The sequence below is a fragment of the Cupressus sempervirens genome, chromosome 5, assembly GCF_028749045.1.
Source record: "Cupressus sempervirens isolate cs-2001-9-10 chromosome 5, ASM2874904v1, whole genome shotgun sequence".
NCBI classification, from domain to species: domain Eukaryota; kingdom Viridiplantae; phylum Streptophyta; class Pinopsida; order Cupressales; family Cupressaceae; genus Cupressus; species Cupressus sempervirens.
In genome coordinates this window covers 492,636,854-492,659,887 of record NC_143122.1, presented here as the reverse complement: position 1 = coordinate 492,659,887, position 23,034 = coordinate 492,636,854, and the positions used below count along the sequence as shown (strand labels likewise).

Here is a 23,034-nt window from a genome sequence, read left to right as displayed (position 1 = left end):
CTAAGATTGGAAGGAGGGTCAACTGATGATGACTTAGATTCCGTGAATGGACTGCTACACTAGCAAATGGAAGATTATGAGGTCTTTCCGAGTTGCAATATTTTGAGTGTCGAGGAAGGAAAAGAAGGCCATAAGTTTCCGAAGGAGTACAGTGAACTGAAGGAAGGAGAAGCGTAGGTGGATGGACCACCGGCCCATACGTTCAGTAAAGATAAACCGATGAAGTATGAAGAGCCGACGGTGAAACAATGAACTTGGGTGATGAGGAAAATTCGAAGAACATTCTTGTAGGAGATGATTGGAACCCAGTATTGAAGGCAGCAGCTTGGACGTATAAAAACTTAAAAGGAGTACCACCAGAGCTATGTGTCCACCGGATACCATTAATCGAAGGTGCGGTACCTATACAGAAGCGGTCGTACCAAAGGAATAAGAACTATGTAGCATAGGCCACAGAAGTTGCACAAAACAGGTGGAAGGTATGGCGTCAAAAGCGTTTAAAATTAAACAAATTTCAACCTGGTCAGTTAGTACTAAAGTATAATGGACGAAATGAAATAAGGCCTGGAAAATTTAAAGTTAAATGGGTTGGACTGTACAAAATACGGGAAGTTGGGTATAACGGAGCAATTAAATTGTGGACACTGGACAGAAAAGAAATACCAGATGTCGTAAATGGATCAAAGTTGAAAATATATAAAGAAAGAAAGGATCCTCTGCCGACAAACAGCTGAACGAAGAAAAGATGTCTGTAAATAATGTATATATGTAGGAAGTGTATATTTTGAAGCGAAGTTAGGATAGTTTAATTTATTAAAAAAAAAAAAGAAAAAAAAAGTATGTGGCAATAAATAAGAAGTCAAATGTGATAGTCAGAGAACAAGTGAGAAGGATGAAAATAAATTATGAGGTAGAACTGTACGGCCTCAAAAGAACCTTATTGGAAAAGATTTTAAAAATAAAAAATAAAAAAAATAATAAACATGATAAAAAGCTAAGCAAGCAAAGTGAGGAAATAAGAACAAAGTAAGAGTTTTGATGTCCGTACGGCATTATTGAACGACTGTACGGCCTCATTGAACAACCGTACGGCCTCAAACGGAGTTATGTTGGAAATAATAATAAAGCAAGGTTAAAATTGACATGACCGTACAGCCCTAGATGCCTGTATGGACACAAGACTTATGTGATGGGAAAAAATATAATGAAGTAGAAGAAAGGACCGTACGGCCCTATCCCGTACGGACTTGGAGAGCAGTGGAAACAAGCCGTACGGCCTTAAGAAGAGTTCAAAAGAAGTTTACATGACCGTACGGTCTCAATCAAGTAGAAGCAGATTTCACCATACGGATTGTGGCCAGGAAGCAAGAGCAAGCCGTACATAAGAGCTAAATAGGAAGCCCTACTAAGTAGGGAAAGTTACAGCTAAAGCCGTACCATCACCTGGGAGGCTAAATCCAATAAAGCCGTACCATAGAAATTGCTCACAGGATTTGTAGAAGTCGTATAGTACGGAAGCGGACAAAATTTGTGAACAGTAATTGCCATAATGGTGTGACATTTATTCACAAAACGGCAAAAGGGTAACAGTTATGCAGTCTGCAGCAAAGAGGAAGTGGAAGAGCAAAAAAAAGAAAAAAAAACGACGACAGATTGAAACAGTTCAGAATGTTCCATGCAGTTTTGTGTGGGTTTCGGAGTGCTATTTTAGTCTTAGCGGCGAGGGGCGCTGCCCCTCAACCCCGCTGGGGGCGTTGCCCCCTAGACCCCCAATCGTTGCAGATTATTAGCCGTGGGAAGTATGACCAGTTGATGTGACCTGGAGCTAGGATGGTAGGCATGAGTTAGGCACTTGGAACAGGTGTTAGACGTGAGGCTGTCTTGGTGGATGCATAGAGAGCTCGAGAGGAGCTGATCATCCAATTGAAGGCAGTACGACAACACTTGGCTCAGTGTAACCAGGAGTTGGAACAGGGAAAGCGGCACAAGTGGCTATTAAGGTCAACTAAGGAGATAGTATTGTGTTGGCAAAGGCTACAGATGCAACGTGGTTTGGAGACCAGTTTGGTGCAGGCATGAGACAAACGTGAAAGTGATGTGGCAGAAGCAGATTTATCTTGTTGTAGTTAGTCAGTTAATGTATTTAGTTGTTAATGAAATTACATAATGAATTTTTTTGTATTATCGTTCGAAGACGACCTTTCTTTTGGGGGGGGATGATGTTGTCGGTAAATGTATAATGTAGCCGACGAGCAGAGTAGTATCCGAACGGGCGCGTGACGCTTGAGTCACCCCTTCGAAAAGGTATATGTACACGTCCGAGATGGACTTTGGAAGCAGGATTGAACATTGTAGTCATTGTAATCGGATTGTAATCTGCAAGTGCATACATGAATAAAGTACCTGTTCTTAATCAAATTGTGTTATACATGTGTTGAACTTCTTACCCTATGCGGTAAACAAGCCTTGTTAAATGGGGATGAGGTCCCCCATTTGTGGCCTTATTGTTCATAGCTCCATGCCAAAAGCGTTTCATGTGGAGCCAAAGGGTTTGTCATTTCAATATCACCAGTCACATCGAAGAGTTTAACAAGCATCTGAAAAAGGCTTGGGATTAAATTGACAAAATCATTGCAATGAGAAGACATTTGGGTTTGTAAATTGAGTTTCAAGGAGGGTAGGAGGAGAATTTTGCGTGCAAGTGAGGATGTTTTGAACAAAGGAAGAGAAAATTTTGAAGAGGGAATGCAATAAAAAAATCAACTATTGAAAAAGTGAGAAATAAAAAGGAAGTTTTAATATGAGAAATTGGATTTCATTTTGCTCATTTCCAACTCTAAGCTGGACCGAACTACATTTTGGTCATTTCCAGCTTATGATGGGAAATCCAACCTAAACTTGTATCATTTCCAACCTCCCTTCTAATTTCCACCCAAAAACGGTGTAGAGGAAAATTACACGATCAAAGTGAATTGAGATTTTTTTTTTTTATTTTAAAAACGTCTTTACAAAGGGGATAAAATTTTGGGGTGATATATTCTGTTAAGCAGCTGGGATCTCCTGAAATTGTTATGGTATTGAATGAATAACCAAGACGAAAACTCCTTAAACAACGATTTGAAGCCAATGCTTCTATAAGAGAAACAATCGAAAGTTTCTAAAACAAATAAAGTTACATAAATGACCATTAAAAATAAGTATGACAATATTTCATTAATTCACTCCCTTAATGGACATTCTACTAATTAAACCAAGTTGTCCCCTATATTTTGCAAATTTGTCCAAGCCCAAAGACTTCGTCAGAATGCCCATAGTCTGATCTACAGTTGGAACATAATACAACATCACAGTTCCATCTTCAAAAACCTATAGGATGAAATGAAAATGAAGCTCGACATATTTGGTTTTCTCAGGTTAGGTTTGGACTTTTGGCAAGCTGTAGCACACCTTGGTTGTCACAAAACAAGGGTGAAGGCCCTGATTGAAATGTTTTCATGTCAGACAGCATTGTCTACAGCCATACTGTCTCACATGTTGCTTTAATAGTTCTCTATCAAGTAAAGAGCTTCCACCCACTGCTTCTTACTAGTACATGTGACTGCATCCATACCAAGAGTGAAGTCATACCTAGAAGTAGACTTCCTGTCCTCAACAGAACCTACCAATCTGAGTCTATAAATTCAATCAGCCAAGAATTTTTACTTCTTCTATACAGAATGCCAAAGTCAGATGTCCCTTTCACATATCTCTATACATGCTTCTTAGCAACCCAATAATCTAGTTTAGGGGTTCTCATGAAACAAGATATGTAGCTCACAGCATAACTAAGATCAAGTCTAGCGTTTGTAAGAAAGATAAGGCTATGAGCTACCAGCTAATTGCTTAAATGTGAATTCATTCACTACTACAGTATATGATTGAGTTGATAGTTCATAAGTAGGAGATATTATCAACAAGTCAAGTCATGACAATGCTATCAGGATTCAGCTGTGTAGTTCTTAACTTCTTGGGTTAAACTCACTGACCCATGTTTCATGAGAAGTGGTTCACAAGAACACCTCTCATGAGGATGAATGGAACACTTAGCACTCATTGCATCTAGGTTATACTCACAAGGGTGAAGCAATAGGCCTTCCCAAAAGGTCACCCATCCCAATACTACTCCAGCTCAAGTGTGCTTAACCATGGAGTTTCCTCCAAGGTTAAACCCACCTAGCTTACAAATGGGGTATAGAAGGCGGATACGTACTTTCAATTGAGTCCAATACCTAAGGATGAGACAATCAAGTTTGCATCACTACACGAGAGGATTGTGCATGAATGGTGGCACCATCGAATGGTCACATTTGGGTATGATCAAGTCACTCTGTATGCTAATTTCATGGAGAGACTCATTGATTGCTTTGATGAGAAAGATCCGAAGCTCAACTTCAAGGAGTTGGCACAATTGATGCAAACTGATTCAATGGACAGTTATATCAAAAAAAATTTTGAGGCTTTCAGTTTTGGTCACCAACATTTTTGAGAAACTAATGGTTTTGTTCATGGACTGGTCAATGGAAACCCTCAAAAGGTTGCACACTCACTAAAGCAATCAAGAAGGCACATGACTTAGTTGCTTCATCTCCTTCTCTAGGAAATTACACACACGCCAAGCCACCTCTTGCACATGTGGATAAGGACAAGGAACCATTTCAAAATAAGTCATTGTTGGATGAGGCCACACATCAGGAGCTTAGAAGATGGCTTAGCTACATTAGGAACTGTGCCATCCCTGCCAAAGCAAGAGAAAGATCCATTACATGGAGGTGGTGTTTGATAGGAAAGAAGACAAGGAACCTGAGAAGCAACTAGAGGAGATTGGTCGTGCAAAAAGAATTGTCGCACTTATGAAGAAAGAAGGTTTCATTGCCACACCCCCAAGAGCTCCTAGGTGTAGTGTCACTCTAGGGGCAAAGAGCCATAATCATGCTCAATAGTGGAGCTACACTCAATTTCATTGATTCATCCATAGTCACCAAAAGGGGCTTGCACTTGGTAAAACATGAGATTCAAGGTTAAAGTAACAAGAGGATCTTTGTTACAATGCAAACATGTGGTTCCACAATAAAACATTAGGGAAGCTATACAGTAACCAATGATTTCTTTGTGGTTGATCTAGATGATAGAAAGGTCATATTGGGCATTCAATGGATGGAGACCCTTGACAAATACATAGAATTTCAAGGAGATGGAGTTATCATCCAAGATTGACTTTAAGAAGATAGTATTGTGAGGGATGCCTAATAGAGATCCTAAGAAGCTTTCAGCAAAATATATGGAGGTAATTTTTAGGCATGATGAAGACTATATAAGCGTCGTTGCCCTTCTCTTATAAGGCAAGGATGTCAAGATCAGAGCATCATCCATATGCTCTTTATCTCAAATTTCAGCAAATTGGAGGGCTGAATTGTTCATAGAGTATTCCAAGGGCACTTTTGCTTACCAGTTGGTGGATGGGTAGATTCAGAGTGACAAATACATAGTGGTGGATGATGTCTAGTACTATGAGGACAAACTCTATTTGGTACCTAAATCAAAAATAAAGGAGACGATTTTGTGGTGAAGTTTGAAATTGCTTGAAGGAAAGCAATTCTAGAAAGGGAATATTGTCATGTCCCCTCTTTAGGCCAGAGCTATTTATTTATGCAATAACTCTTAAGGTCCCACAGGAGTTAATTGTCACAAAAGGGCCCAATTCAAGGATGCACTTGTGCATCACTATAATTTAATTTAGAATTTTATTTCGTTATTTGAATGGGGCACTACTTTGGGGCCACTTCTTCAAGATTTAGGACATGGCCTTTTCCTATTTAAACAAGCTAATTGGCTACTCACTATCACCAATGTGGAAATTACTTTTTCTTGTGCTTTTTTATTCCTATTAAGGAGTCAAGCCCACAGAAGTAGTTTCAGAGGTGAGAGATCCTCCCTAGTTTGTTGGTTTCTCCAATGAGAAATCACTCTGCAACCTTATTAGATGAACTAAATACTTACCCTTTGCAATTTCACACCTCAAAAGGTTACATCATTGCAATTCATACCAAAGATTGTCATTGAGATCTTGGCGAACACCAGCTATTATAATTTGCAATCAAGTTTCTATAACAATATCCTTCAACAATTGGATATGCTCGTCTCACTGTAATCAACAGTATAATATCTTTAGTATCAGTTTTAGATCTAAACAACAACAACAATACCAAACCAAATGAATTACATTATCACAACATAAACAAGTATATATGGCTCCCCAAAATATAATATATTGTGTGAGACTGTCAAACCTCCTTGCAGTGAGCATAGCATTCATTCATGTGTCACCTACCTACAAGTTTGGAGTCATGGCCTGACAATATGCATATCATAGATGAAAGAAGAAAGCACATGAGCAATTACAATATTAGAAAACCAACTCCTACTTGAGTCAATTGTATAGGCACAACCGCATAGGCCAACAGTTCAAAGACAACAACCATTTATATGTGCATAGCATCATCACATAGAGTATCATTGTATCAATTCTTGGCCACATTCTCCACAAAGGCTTATATAGTCATTTGAAGTACATTTGTTGCATTTCAGTTAATTGGGCTGACAAATCAATTTAATCCATGGCATCATATTCACTAGGAGTTTGTACATATCATGACATCATTAGACATCTCAAATAATCTATGTAAATAATTTGTTGATAAGATCATAGCAAGCACATATATACACAAAGTTGATATCAATATCAAACATATACTAAGGTGTCAATGTAATGTCCCCTTTTTAGCATTCATAGCATGATGTTGTCGTTAGCCTATTTCCCCACGGTCTCGTAGGCTAACCAGGACATTAAAGGGACTTAGAATTTGGCCTAGATAGTTTCAATTGCAAGTCTTTGTGAGGGGTTTTGAGGCAACTTTGGGCATACTTACTATTTATAGTAAGTCATCTTGGGCATGGGCGGACATCCAATGGCAACGGTATGTCGATGGTAATTGTTTAAAATCGACAAGAAGACTTGTTTATCACTGATAAGATTTGTTATGCATTGATAAAGCGATTTTATAAAGTTAAATTTAAATATTTAACTTTATTAATGCATAGACTATAGTTTGTGGGAAATATTTAAATTAAAAGAGTCCCCTTTATTTTATAACACATTGGAGACATAAGTTACATAAAGGGAGTTATGTTTTATCCCACATTGAGTCAAAGGATGGAGCCCTTGTGAGAACACTATAAAAGAAATGGAAGAGCTTCTTTTAAGTATGCTTGGAAAATATCAAAGAAATTGAGAAATTTTCTGGAGATTATGTCTCAATAGTTTGAAGGACGAAATCCCTTCAAGCTGGAAATCTTGACGCCATTGAAAGATATGGTCTTGAGATTCAACATGGTAGCAATCCGAAAAAGCAGATACGAAAAAGCAATCCGAAAAAGCAGAACCGAAAAAGCAGGCTGAAAAAGCAGTCCGAAAAAAGCAGTTCAAAAAAGCGGATCCGAAAAAGCAGTTCGAAAAAGCAAATCGGAAAAGCAAAGCAGAAGGGGCAGCATTGAAAAAAATTATTACAGCCATCTACAACCAGTCCATTTGGAGTCTTCTAGCACAAGATTCTCATTGATGCAAATTGAAGAAAGAGTCATTTAAAGCCAGCTGAAATACTATATCAGTCATACGTCCCTTGCATGTGAATTGTTTGATGAAATTCCTTGACCTTTCATCAACAATTTTGAGAGCAGATTTGAGGAGGGTCATTACAGTGGTATCAAAGCTTGCTTGCAAAGTGTTTGACGAAATGTCAAACAACTGAAGTATAAAGATTTTTAGTGTTTGAAGAAGTTATAACCTATTGGGGTTATTACAGTGGTATCAGAGCAGTTTCCTGCCAACCTGATTGGGTTATTTCAGATTGAATTCAATTATCAGTATGGCTTTAACAGGAGACAAGGATTTGGAAGAAAGAATGCAAAATGTAAAGAAGAAATTATATTGTCCATTTCAGCGAACAGAGGATCTTCTAAAAACTTTGGAGGAGTTGAAAACTTATTCAGGCAAGTTTGATCAGTCAAAACCCGATGCTATGCAAACAGCTTTATCTCCAGCATTTGGTTCGTTGGTTGAGCCCCGATTATTGAGACATCATGATGAGGTAATAAGACTTACAACTCTCTCTTGCATTAGTGAAATCATGAGGATAATAGCTGGCCTTGATTCTTATGACGACCAGATTATGAAAGAGGTACTTCATGCCATGGTTTGAAAAGTTGGACAACATTTGGGACCCTTATTTCACAAAGAGGGCAAGATTACGGGAAGTATTTGCAAGGTGTAGATTTGAAAATATTATGCTGGCAATTGGTTGTATTAGTGACATTCGCAGGATGTTTAATACATTTTGGAATATTATGGACAAGTTTCATCCCAGCAGAGTATTGGCATCAATGCACTCCATCATGTTCACAATCTTGTTTGAGGGGGAGGATGAAATTTCTAAACTTTTGGCAAAAGACTTATGGTATGTTTGGACAAAAGAGAGGAATTTGTCACCTATGGCATGTACGTGGTTAAAGAGCCTGATTGATAGGCCTAAGGATCGTACCTTCCCTATGACAAGCAGAAACTTGTATGAGGAGTTTAACAGACATGCGGATTCGATACAGGGAGACATTAGCACATCTTTAGGTAATGGTTTATCTGCATCATCTTCACAAGCAGAAGGGGTTAAAGATGTTGTGCAGGTTGAGCCAGTTGCATCAGAAGGTGATATCACAAACACACCAGATTGCGTGATTGACACAGATAGTGATTCCAGTACAGTTGGGCTAGATGAAGTTATTGCAGTTGAGGATACTGTCATGTTTGAGGATAGTACAGTTGATCAAAAAGTGAGCATTCATGACTTTGCTAAGAAAGAGTACCAAGCACAGTTAGATGCTTCGTCACATGAGGTTGAGGCTGGTAGAACTCCACATGATTTGTCCAACCAGCTGAAGGTGAGCAAAGACAGTACTGTGACTTCATTATCTCATCATGACAGGATGTGGGATATGATAGAGGATCACATTCGGATGATTCAGTTACAGGGTAGACATAAGGGAATTTAGGCAAAGTCTTCTTGTGTTGACTTATAGGCAATTAGGGAAGGAATGGGAACGATGAAGTTGAGTTATTTACATCTTCTATCAGATCGTGACCATCTTCTTAGCCTTGTCGGAGACTATTTAGATGCCTTGAGGAGAAAAGAGGAGGAAGTTGACAAGCTTTCTCGCGAGCTTTAGGACACTAGAGCTTCTTTGGTGAATATTCCCTTGGCATTACAGGACTAGGAGAGACATGGGGATAAGCATGGCATCGAATTGAGTTTAGTTTCATCTTGCACTCCTGATACTCAGCTTTCTACGGCAGGCAGATCATATGTGGTCGTTGATAATGCTGCGAGTTCATCTTGCATTCACATCCAGGATACAGGGCAATGTCAGACAGGTATATGGAGTTAGTTGGTATTGATCATATTACTCAAGTGAGGAGTTTGCTTGAGTTACCAGCTGATTCTAGTTTACGGATATGGACTCGAGATTGTTACATTGGCGTTTGGGATTCAGTTGACTGGAGATCTTTAACACTTTTTGGTAGCAGTGATTGTTTGGGTGCTATCATGGATTTGATTAGCAGATTGCACGGTGTTGTCTTTTCTTGTGCCAGCAGCTTGTCCGATGTTGGTATTAGTTTTTATACACTGGTGTTGGGCTTTGTTCATATATCCAATCGACCATTCTTGCTGGAATGTGTTGATGATCTTTCATATTTGGCAGTGTGTACAGATGAGTCCCAGGATCATATTGGCATTGATGACATCCAAGAGGATGCAGTGGGCAGTTTTGAAGACTTAGTTTCCTTGACAGTTTCTTTTGGTACAGAGGAGTTGGACAGCAGTGCTACAGACTTTGATACTCCATATGTTGATATGAGCTTTGGAGTTGATTCACAGGATATGGATGGTAATACTCTAGAGACCAGTAACTTTGAGGATACTCCTTTAGACAGTGCGTCAGAGGAGGTTTGTAGGAGACAGTCTAGCCAGTGCCATCATGTGTCACGTCAATTGAGAGTTAGTGAGTGAGACATTTCTATTGCTTGCCAGTATTTCGACGCTGCTCATCAGTTGTTAGCAGTTTATGGATGGGGTTTTCCTACTAGGGATGAGCAGGGAGGCAGTTATCTTTCCTTGACAGAGATCCACTCTTTATGGGAGGCTATTCGGATTCTGAGACAGAATTATATGCAGTTGGTAGCCGACAGAGATTATCTTATGGAGTGGGGGAGTACAGCATACGAAGCATTATTGGCCAAGGAAGATGAGGTGAGTGAGCTTACTCAGCAGCTCGAGATGACTTCTGAGATTCTTGAGAGTACACAATTGGCTTTCGAGGAGTCACAGTTTCATTTGGCTAAGGTGACCATGGAGTTAGAGTGACCGCAGTCTTTACCAGATTTTGTACAGTCACAAGCTGTGGTGTCTGGTGATCCGCGGATGTCCATGGTCGAGGTTGATAGAGGTAGTGGAGATGAGGATATATCTGTCCACAACACTAGTATTGGCATATTTGGTCCGTTTCCACTGGAGGCAGGTTCAACTGAGTTGGGCGCTGCAGCTGAGCATTGTGATATGTTTGACTTGGAGGGCACAGAGACTACTGATGTTGTTGATTCTGCACTCTTGGCTATATCATCCTCTGACTTAGCTAATGATCAGTCACAGTTGGTTGTATCACGTCTGCAGGATGAGTCTTTGACTGGGATTGGTTCTTTTTACCCATATTATACTGTAGGATATGTTCATCAGTTTGCTTTTGATTCATGTGTTGAGGAGTTGATGGCAGACAGGTTTGGTCTAGGCTCTCGTTTTTGCTATCTACCGTGTAATGACTATTCACCATCAGCAGTGCATGGGTGTTATGGTTATGAGACAGTGACCGGTGATCTGCAAAGTTGTGTTAATTGCAGTGGGTGTGCAATGTGTGGATTCTCTGTATTTGGTGTAGTTTCATGCGGGAGTATTCATCGTTGTTGCAGAATTGTATTGTACATTCCACATAGGCTAGTGGGATGTGTTGATGGTATTTACTATGTTGGCAGTTTGGGTTATCTACTCTATTTGAGTTCTGATATTTCGAGAGCTTGTTTCTCATGGGTTCCTGACTTTGGAGTTTGGGTGAGTTGTATTCGCCAATTTGATTATGGATTCCTCTTGGTTAATTTTCAAAGGTTGTTGCAGGAGCCTATGTTGACTGACAGCAATATAGTTCATGACTACATTTGGGATCCAGGTGGATTGATTGGGTTGTTATTCGACCATTGCTTGGGGACAAGCAATTTTGGGAAGGGCGGATTGTAATGTCCCCTTTTTAGCATTCATAGCATGATGTTGTCGTTAGCCTATTTCCCCACGGTCCCGTAGGCTAACCAGAACATTAAAGGGACTTAGAGGCCATTTGACCTAGATAGTTTCAGTTGCAGATCTTTCTGAAGGGTTTTGAGGCAACTTTGGGCATACTATTTATAGTAAGTCATCTTGGGCATGGGCGGACATCCAGTGGCAACGGTATGTCGATAGTAATTGCTTAAAATCGACAAGAAGACTTGTTTATCACTGATAAGATTTGTTATGCATTGATAAAGCTATTTTATAAAGTTAAATTTAAATATTTAACTTTATTAATGCATAGACTATAGTTTGTGGAAAATATTTAAATTAAAAGAGTCCCCTTTATTTTATAACACATTGGAGACATAAGTTACATAAAAGGAGTTATGTTTTATCCCACATTGAGAAAACAAAGGATGGAGCCCTTGTAAGAACACTATAAAAGAAATGGAAGAGCTTCTTTTAAGTATGCTTGGAAAATATCAAAGAAATTAAGAAATTTTCTGGAGATTATGTCTCAATAGTTTGAAGGACGAAATCCCTTCAAGCTGGAAATCTTGACACCATTGAAAGATATGGTCTTGAAATTCAACAGGGTAGCAGTCCGAAAAAGCAGATACGAAAAAGCAATCCAAAAAAGCAGAACCGAAAAAGCAAGCTGAAAAAGCAGTCCGAAAAAAGCAGATCCGAAAAAGCAGTTCGAAAAAGTAAATCGGAAAAGCAAAGCAAAAGGGGCAGCATTGAAGAAAATTATTACAGCCATCTACAACCAATCCATTTGGAGTCTTCTAGCACAAAACTCTCATTGATGCAAATTGAAGAAAGAGTGATTTAAAGTCAGCTGAAATACTATATCAGTCATACATCCCTTGCATGTGAATAGTTTGATGAAATTCCTTGAGCTTTCATCAGCAATTTTGAGAGCAGATTTGAGGAGGGTCATTACAGTGGTATCAGAGCTTGCTTGCAAAGTGTTTGACGAAATGTCAAACAACTGAAGTATAAAGATTTTTGGTGTTTGAAGAAGTTATAACCTATTGGGGTTATTACAGTCAAGTTGATCGAATTCCTTCAATACAAAGCTAAAGAGTACAACGTATTATGAAATTCATTTGTCAGCAACTACAACCATAGATATCATAAAAATACTTTATACACTTAAACATCTTTTAATTATTGAATAACACTGATCTCTGAATTTTTATTAGAAATTTTCTATCTTTGCAATTCCTTTGAGTATCATTTTGTGATAGGTAATCAAACAAGACTAGCAAAAGTACCAAATCAGCCATATCAAACGCCTAACACATTCAATTTGATTTTCTCACTTGCAACTATGTCCCAGTACTAGTAGTGATGATATCATCCACATAGATGACAAAAAATGATGTCATTGATGGAGCCCTATTTTTTGGCAAAACTTCAGTGCCTCCATTTATGATGTTGGAGATTTAAAGAGAATATTGTCCTGGGTGTCATTAACACTAAGAATATCATTTCCATTGGTAATAATTGATGATAAACTTACAGCCTTATAAAGAATCAAAAGAAGAGTTGTATACTTACAAGGTGAAAGTTACTTAGGTGCTATCAGCAGCATGCCTTGACTATTCCTGATGAATAAAAGCAATGACTAATGTGACCAATGCATCAACTAATGAAGATGACTAAAAGATCGAAACATATTAATGTATAGCAGAGTTTTTCTTGAGGAAATATATGCTCTTCAATAAGATATAAAAGGAAATATGAATTAGATGTGATCTATGTGTGCTCCAGGCAGATGGCCATTACTTTTTGAAGTTCGTTCAACAGGGGCATCATATTTTCATCAACTTATTAAGAGGTTTGTACGGTTTGAGACTGGAGTAAGAGACAGATATCATTGTTGCTGAAGATTATTATCCTAAGGACTGCAGACTAAGTGTAATCAGACATTTCATTGTCTCTGGTTTTACCAATCCCGGGAGGTTATCTAGGAATGGGGACTGCTCTAGAAACATTTTGTGGACTGGCTTTTGGAACAAGGCAATTTCATATGCTTGGCATTTACATACAGCAATCTACTGTGATACTTTCAGCAACTGCAGTTCTCTTGTTTATACCAAGCATTTTTTCAGAGACTATATTCAAATTGTTGGGACAATCCACCATCATTGCTGCTAAGTCTGGAGTTCTCTTGAACTGGATGCTTCCTCAACTGTTTGCATTTGCCACAAATTTATCTGTGCAAAAGTTTTTGCATGAACAGGATTTAATTTTACCAATAGTCTGAATTTCTGGAAAAGTGCTAATCGTCCATTTTGTGGTCTGTTGGATAACTTCTTTCACATATATATTAAGTCTCCTTAGTACTGTTATTGCACAGAATATATCATGCTGATTTGGTGCTATCAGATCCTGTTATTTGGTGAGACTGCTGCTAGGCATACTTATTTGTTACAACTCAGGAATAACTGGCATCTGGTCTGGAATGATAGCCGGCACTTCATTGCAGTGCCTAATCCTTTGCTACTCTGCATGGAATACAGATTGGAAAGAGCACATTAGCGTTCAAAGACATACAAAAAAAAAATCAGAAGCAAAATGGCATTCTTATTGAATTCAGCGTTAGCATATAACCAAGAGATATAGTGCCTTTGGGACTATTGTGAAATGAAGATCCAGAATACTGAACGATCATAAGTTCCAGTATTGATTTGTAATCAGATTCTCATTGAGCCTAGTCAAACATAATGATGGAATGTTTAGAAGTAACGGATGACAGCGTACAGGGGGCATAGGATGAGATACTCGGGAAACATATTAGCTTTGCAGTCATCAAGAGTTTTCTGTGGTGATGGGAGATTATATTAAATACAATTATATTGGCAGAACAAAGCCCGCTATTACCGTCAACAATCAAATTTGAACCAATTTTGGATTTTGCAGATTCAGTCATGAAAGTACCTTGCACTTTCAGAGAGATATAGACTCTTCACTTATATGCATGCGAATGAAGATGTTCAAAAAATAGGTAGAGTCTAAGTAATAGCCCGGGATGACTCACATGCCCAGAAAGGAATAATATTGACATCCAGGATGGAATAATTCTAGTTTTGTCAACCTATTGTACTTGCGAAGTCAAGAGACGAGTCATGATACATAGCAGAATATTCGATGCCCCAGTTTCACCAGAACGCTTAGGAAGAGGATTTTATTATTTGTGACTGATATCTAACGATATCTTGTGCTTGTTTGCAGGTCCGGGATATATATCAGAAGTTTGATCAAGCACGATGGAAAATCACCCGAGTTCAGGAATATATGCTTGCAAAGAGGGCACGATGATTTTTTCAGATATCAGTTAAACTACCTCCTCCAAGTCATAACCACGGCGGCTCTAAATCAACATTCTATATATGGTCTGAGTATTATGCGGAAAAGAAAGTTGAATTCTACAGATTATGATCTGAAGAGTGGTAAAAGAAGCTGTTCGGTGGATGGAAGTTGCACAGAGAGGCATCCACAGGAATAAAGAAAATGACATCCAATTTTATAAGCCTTGGAAATTATTTGGCATCAGTTGTGTTGGAATATAATTAGAGTTATATTAAGTACTAAATATTGGTTAGTTTTTTATGAAGAGGTGCAAAGTTTGGGAAGGTGACCGATGCCTTTTGATCCTCTATAAATATAAGATGTAAAATCTTACATTGGATATACATATACAATTCCAAAAAATTTGCGGCAAACCTGATATATTATTTTCTCATTGGTGTAGAAATGATTTTTTGAACTAAGCCAATGGATAGTGGATTATTGAATAAATTCTTATGAGTTTCTAGGATCAGATTACAGTGGATGGATCGTCTGTAAGGAGTGTCTCCAATGCAATTTTATTTCCAGCGTGATCAGTAAGAAATATTTTTTTTTTTTTGCATAAAGCTTTAGAGTTAAAGTATTATATAGTTTCGTTCTTTATAATTATTATTTTAATTTTATAAATAATTTATATGATAGATAAGTGGACATGATCAATTATAGCATTTTAAAATTGAACATCATAGATATTGAGAAATATTTAATTGTTTCCAAATCTATGTCTAGTCTGTCTCCAAACCACAGCAGTTAAAGTACATTCCAGACTATTTCAAAATTGTGTCCATAATTTGATCAGTCACATCTTGATTATTAAATTGTTTATAATTAATGTGCGTAGAATTTTATAAAGTTGTATGTTTTAAAATTATAATACTGACTCTATCACCCTTCGACACTGGTCTTTATATTTTCCATAATTCGCAATCCATATGCTGGCAATTGTTTCATCTCTTTCCTTTGAAGAATTAATATATTCATTTGTGGCATTAATCTATACTTTTATTTAAAAATTTAAAAACATTCATATATTTATTTAATATTCTCAATTCATGATTTGCAAGTTTAAAGCTTTTTGTAGTTCTTGTTGTTAGGAAGACTTTCATTGCATTCACATTCTAATTGATCTACTATAAGGATCTTGGATTTAAGTGTTTTGTCCAAGATTAGGTGCACCTGCCTTGGCCCTACAGAGCCAGAAGCGCAGGGGATTTGGATTGCATCAATCAGTCCCATCATGTTGGCCATTACTGGTTGGATATCCCAACATCGAGCGGGCAAGGCTTGTAGGATTCCAATCTGCGATTTTAGGAACCAACAATCATTACTAGTGTTTTTTACATACAAGTTGGTACCCAAAGGAATTCTATGAAATCCTTGTGCATTCATATATGTACAGATCTTGATGTAACATGCTCCAAGGGCCTAATTTAGGCCATAAGAGTCTTTACCAATATGCATACAAAGCACTCTTTGCTTATAATCTTGAAAACTTTGGCTACGACACAAGTAGACTTCTTACTCATTGAGGATGGTACTCATCACTTTTGTGTGTTCGACTTTCTAGTTAAACTGTGCTACAATGGCTACAACCATACAAATGGTGCTCATCTTTGCTATAGGAGCAAAGGTTTCCTCATAGTCTACACCTTGCGAGAAGCCTTTAGCCACCAATTGTGTTTTGCAATTATCAAGAGTTCCATCAACTTTGTACTTCACTTTATAGACCCATTTGTAGCCAATGGGTTTCTTCCCTAGTGGAAGACTTGACAGAACCCAAGTGTTGTTCTTCAAAAGCCTATGATACTCAGCTTCCATAGCCTTTAATTATGGGGCTCATAAACACTCCAAATGTTGGCCATAAAAGCAAAGTTGATTCTATTCTTCTTGTTCTTGCATTTGGACCATCTATTCTCAACATGCTCATCATCCCAAACATCATCGATAAGCTTTTCCCACCGCTTAGGCCAAAGAGTAGAAACATCTTCCATATCGGGATGATCATCATGATTTGAGCTGCCTAGAATGAAGACATCTGAATGTGAATCAAGGTTATTTTGAGGGAAATCTGTAGGCACAATATCATAACCAAGAGATTCTCCAAGTTTGAGTTTCGAATCATTAGAATCCCTCCCTTCAGGTGAACCTAATGGATGCCAAACACCCAAATCTTTTGTCTGAAAAAGTTGTTTATGACACTAGGTAGGAGAAGAGAGCTTAAAGGGACCACCTTCTTCATCAAAAAAACACATCTCTACTCAATGTGAGACTATCAGTGCCCAAATCAATTGGCCGATAGGCTTTATGACTAGCATTGTAGCTTGTAAGCATCATTGGAATCCAAGCATATGATGTCAAACCAGAAACCTTTAGGTAGCTGATATTTGTTTTCCTCCCAAACCACTTTGGTGTCTTCTTGTCAACTTGTGTGGGAGATTGATTATGAATCTACATTGCAGCATACATTGCCACTGCCCAAAACTTCTTACGAATATCTCTCTAATCCAAGGTAGACCGCACCTCTCCATAATTGTATGTTTCCTCCACTTAACAATGTGGGGGGTAGGATGTGTTAAGTCGACACTTAATATTGTGTTTAGCACAAAAGTCTATGAATGTTTGCTTAGGATAATGTCAAACTTTGGGGATTGAGAGTACCTTGACACATGCCAAGTGAAGGTCAAAGAGAAAGGATTGGGAGGTGTCACTCTACGCATACTAGAAAGTTTTGGGGGGTCATACATTGGAATTACTTCCCTGCGTATGTGTGCCAAGAGTTGTCAAAGATTGAGAACTGGGCATGATGCTTGCCTCATATCAGGATACTACTGGGTAGCAAGAATCAAGGGTACCTCCCAACAATGATCAAGGATGCGACCCAAGTAATGCCAAGTTCGACGAAAATGTAATGTTTGAAACTCCAACACGAAAGGCCTATAGGGCTAGTAAGCTCACTTGTAATATGACATGTAGGATTCAAATTTGGGTCTTGCACCACATGGGTTTAAAAGAGTTAGCTTTTTGTAAAGGGCATACAAAACTAGGCAAACATTACAATTGTGAGCATGGATGATATATTATGCTATAGGTTGAACACTTTATTTTCATGCCATGTGGAAGATAACCCATATGAGACTGCGATCAATCGACAAAAACCATTGTTAGCTGCAACCAGAGGATGAAAACCCTTTCAATCTTAGAGGGCATTTACATAGGGAATGCACTGGATCTTCACAGATTTGAAAATGAGTTTGTTAAGTCAGTCTGGACATTGTTTGTTATTGTTGTATGTTTTTATCTAATGATGTCACAGATTTGAAAATAAGTTTGTTGAGTCAGTCTGGACATTGTTTGTTATTGTTGTATGTTGTTATCTAATGATGTCATAACAGTCCCTTGTTGCAAAGATCAGATTATAATCCATAGTTATTGTTGGAGGTTTGAATCATTTGTGCAAGTTTATGTTGTTGAATGTGATTGGTTTGATTAAGCATATAGTTAGTGAACAATAGTTCATGTTATTTTGTTAATAATTCTGGAAAGGGGCATTATAGGAACTAGGAAGCAATGCCTGTAGTATGGTGTGATAGAGTGTTGGCATAGAATTTGACATGAAAGATATCAGCCTTGTGCATTATTTGCTGGGCCTTCATGTGTAGCAAATTACAAGACAAATCTTCCTAGGTCAAAGGAAACACATTTGAGAAATTCTAAAAGGATTTAATGTTGGATGTAAGCCCATACTTATTCTAGTGATTCTAAATCTCAATCTGAAAGTGGAATCAGAAATCAAATTAAGTAGGTCCATTTGCGTACGAGTAAGTGATAGGTAATCTCGTATACCTGATGCCTGATATTTATTTTGGGGTGAATACATTAAGTCTTAGATAAACCAGGGAAAGATCACTGGGCTGTTGCTACTCGTTACAGGTTGAGGTATCATGTTGGAGATATTTAATTTTCATGGCTTTGTCAATTAAAACTATGCAGGTGATGCTTGTGCTAGGAAGGATTTTTTAGGGTTTTGTTTTATTTTTTGATATTCTAGTTCAGCTGGAAACAAGCAATAGTAAAATTAAATTCAGCTTAGCTAGAGTATATATAACTTCTTCTGCTAGCTATTAAGAATATCTAGCTTTGCAAATAGCAAGCAGAACTTATTGTTCAAATGTTGAAGCAAACATTAGTTTAATGGTAAAACCAAAGTTGCATCAATCTATCTGAAAATTATAGTGCTTCATGATCACTCCAAGCACATAGATATTCATTATCATTTCCTCGGAGACAGAGTTCAGAAGGAAGCAGTAATTCTTCGATATGTTCCTTCATATGCAAAAATTGTAGAAAATTTGTCAATGTCACTGTCAAGAAGGAAGTTAGACATATTAATGGAAAAGTTGGGGTTGATGGAGGACACCTTCCTTGGGATTAGGAAGAGACAAATTGTTATAGATCACTTGGCTGGTTGTCTGGCAACAAACATAGCAAAATCAGACTTTTTTTATCGATTTTCTCCTATCGAACACAAACTTCAGGAATATTATTAGTGTGTAGGCTATTAATGATAAGCATCAACTTTAGATTATTTTTAGGCATAACAAATCCTAATTTCTCTGAATCTTTCCAATTCCCCAATAAAACATTCCCGAAGTTGGGGGAATATGAAATTGCAAATGTGATTGGCCTAGCTGTTGATATTCTAAATGCATTAATATATTTACCCAGTCATCATTAACTAAGGTGAACTATAACAGACCTCTCTCTACTTCATTTTGCATATTCAGCTAAGCCCAGTAATGTCTATGACTTCCATGCATTAAATCAAGATTCAGAATCTAGCATATCATTTTCTTGCAAGACTTCAGGGTAACTTTCTTGTCTTGTAAGTAGTTAATAATTTGTATTGGTTGAAAGCATTATCACGCAGCCCAATCTCGAGAACAATTGGCATGTGAATAAGAATCGACAAGACTCATGTCAGAGCAACCTAAATAATGTATGACACTGTGTGTCTCACAGGATTTTGGATTGTTCTTCTGCTGATTTTTTGGGTTGCAGTCAGTGTCTCCTTATTTTGTAAATTTTAATTGTTTTGTTGTAACTGCTTTCTTTTGTGGATGAGGGCCTCTACAGATCCCTTGCTAATTAATCAAAGCCATTATAACAAGAAGAAGAAAAAGGAGAAGAAGATTGTACAAAAATGGCACTTTGTTAATAGATTTGATATTCAACAAAGAATAAATCATATTCATTTTCCCAAAGAATCAAATCAAACTCATTGCGTATGCTCCTAGATATGCTATTTACATGACAACTCATGAAGGGCATTGTAATCAGTGTCTTTCTATCTTTAAGACGTGATCATGTTGCGAGGTCTTGTAGATATTCATTTTTTAGCATTTTATAAAGTTATAAACACATGCAGGAAACAAGGGATTTAAAATATTGCTTCCAGAATGTGCCTTTTTTTTAGTAAATGGACATAAGAAAAGAGAAAAAAATTCATTATGCAGTGATTGTCACTTCAAAGGGCAAAACAGTTGTCTACTTGTCCATTTTAATGAAGTGCCTTCCCTAGCCCCAACCAAGTTTACTTCATAATTTTCATCTTATATTCCATTTTGAAGCAACTTTATAAAGTATTGTAAAAAAATATCTTCTTATTACAACAATAAAAATATAATTAAGAGAATCATTTTACCCACGGACAACTATTATTCATAAGCACAAAATCTTTGAATCGAAACATCAATTTTATGTTTGTTATAAGTATTGGCATTGTCGTTTCTCAATTAAATATATATATAGTATTGAAAAAGATCCCCTGACACCGTAAATATCTCCCCTTCAATAAGGTGAAATAATGGGATTGGAAGAATTGATCAAGCCCACAAAACTCTTCAACTCCATCGTCAATTTCAGTGCAGTGTAGATTTCAATTTTGGTTGATTCAATTGTCCTCTTTTCAGATAAACTGCTTCTAGTAGAATGGTCCGACTTGCACACTACACTTTAAAAAAAACAGCAAGAGAATAGAACTGACTATTTATACACACATACAAAAACAAACACGTGCATATGTTCCTTATGTGCATGTATAAGCCTGAATATATACAGATGTGTGCATGTATAAGCGTGAATATATACAGATGTGTACATGTATATATGCTTATGAATATATAAATACGAGTCTATATAGCAAGTGCATGAATAGGTGTGAATATCAATGTATTCATATAGGTATGTGAGTGACTAGTTACCCATGTACAGCCACCACACAAAACACACGACAGCCACATGTAAACATTTACGAACATGAAAAACAATGTCTTCAGATAGTCGTTAATTCAAAGTACATTACTAAATGAACAAGGTGAGAATTACACAACAATGCATAATGTCCGCCGCTAAAGGACGCATTTTTGAGAGTCAAAACCACTGGGAGGAACAAATCCCTGATGAATAGAAATACAACGAGGAGAATAAGTTGTTTTGTCTCTATATATGGGAATACTCAGTTGTGCAATAAGAATCCAATTAAAACATCATAATTTCTTCTTAAGATTCAAAAAGCACAGCAAATTCTAGCGACAAGCCCACAAAATCCACAAAGATGGTCTTTCTATCCTCCCGTACAACGCAGGCAAAATTAATACAAAAGTTGATTGATTTGCAGAACATTTTAAGCCAATGGAAGGGAAAAACTAATTCCATGCAACACTTCAATTCTTACGATGGTTCACATAATGACCTGAAACGTTGAAGCAAACAGTACACTCACAGTTTTATCCAGAAACTTTTCTCACTCCCTCTAACGGACAGTAAGAACATCATGCACATATTAATATTAATCTGGTCCAAAAATTCCCACATACCTTCCTCATCCTCAGAAACAACAGTTTTGGCTCCCATGTTGAAATCACGAAATGCAAGAACCCCAACGAGTTTTCTCTCGACCGAAAATCGTGTGTTTCACCTGAATGAAACCATCAAAATTCCCCCAACGTCAAAAGCGGGTCATTTAACCCCATTGAAGCGCAATTTACAGTCGCGCGGGCTTACGTGAAGCCCTTCAAATGAAAATGCTCCTCCTAAAGACTTCATTAACAAGGAAAAAATGTCAAAATGCCGAAAAACAAAACAAAAACTGAAGTTGCAAAATTCTGCATAATTATAACAGCATAGTATGGTAAACCCGCCACCTCAAGAAACTAACTCCCAGAGCCCCCAAAAACCATCTAGAATTTTATATTCAAATTAAAATACATTAAAACATTAGACAATTGTGGGAGGTTAAAAAAAATTTCAAACTTCCGGCATTGCCAAAATTGAAGTGAAGCAGTGCCAAAGAGAGAAAACCGAAAGGCTTAAAAAACCCAAAAGGCTTAGATAATATCACCTTAACTACGAAAGAGCTGTTCATTTCCTTACCTGCTAAATGGCTTCTGTACAGTATACGCTGATATCTTTAATTTCAGCTCTCCCATCTGTATATTTCTCGGCATTTCCCAAACTTTGCCTGGCGTCTTAACGTTTTAAAGTCTAATTAGTTGCAGAACGATTATAATATTTATTATTTATACGTGCCGTCCGATTAATGCAATCGAACGCCTCCCAATTGCTTACGGTAATGTGAAGAACCCACTTGGCTGTAGTAGGAAGGTTCCACATATCCCGGGGCTTCTGCTCGTATCCGTTCTCCATAATTTTGCATTTCTTTCCATCATTTTACAAATACCGTGAATTCAATTCTAGCACGAACCAAAAAGGACATACCCATATCAATCATGCTTGCTAGTGGTATGCACAACTCTCTACTCTTTCTTCTCTATTTGTTTGTAATTATCATGTCTACAAGAATTCTAAGTAAAATTATTATGCTAGTATTTTGCACTTGCATCAACAAGAAGTTCCAAATGCCATATTTAATGCACTACAACTTCCCAAGAGGGGTGACCTTCTTCGTCACTTCTATAGTGAAGACAACATATTTTGGTGGTGTTGTGCTCTACACCTCTAATATTCATTATATTTTTGTGGCCAACATGTCCCCCAAGACGAATTTGAAAGGGTGCTTGTGTTGGCATGTATGATAATGGCATTACCACTCTTGTCACTCCTTGAGGTTGCTTATTCACAAGCGAGAACTAAGATATGTCTTCCTAAAGTTGTGATAGATAAGATTGCATCATCAATGCATTTTACCTTGGTTGGA

General features: G+C 37.5%; 1 protein-coding gene across 4 annotated transcripts in view; it reads right to left on the bottom strand.

Moving 5' to 3' along the window:
• The window catches only part of LOC149556878 (transcription elongation factor SPT6-like), an 87,726-nt gene extending 65,340 nt beyond the window's left edge, over window positions 1-22,386 (bottom strand). For 2 of the 4 annotated variants that reach the window (XM_089831491.1, XM_089831493.1), the window contains exons 1-2: window positions 22,251-22,386; window positions 21,695-21,917 (exon numbers count right to left, since the gene is read on the bottom strand). In XM_089831491.1, coding sequence (XP_089687617.1) covers window positions 21,695-21,731 — 37 coding nt within the window. In that variant the 5' untranslated portion in view covers window positions 21,732-21,917; window positions 22,251-22,386. The remainder of the gene's footprint in view (window positions 1-21,694; window positions 21,918-22,250) is intronic. The other 2 variants (XM_089831492.1, XM_089831494.1) reach the window with 1 other exon arrangement.
• Window positions 22,387-23,034: the final 648 nt, after the last annotated feature.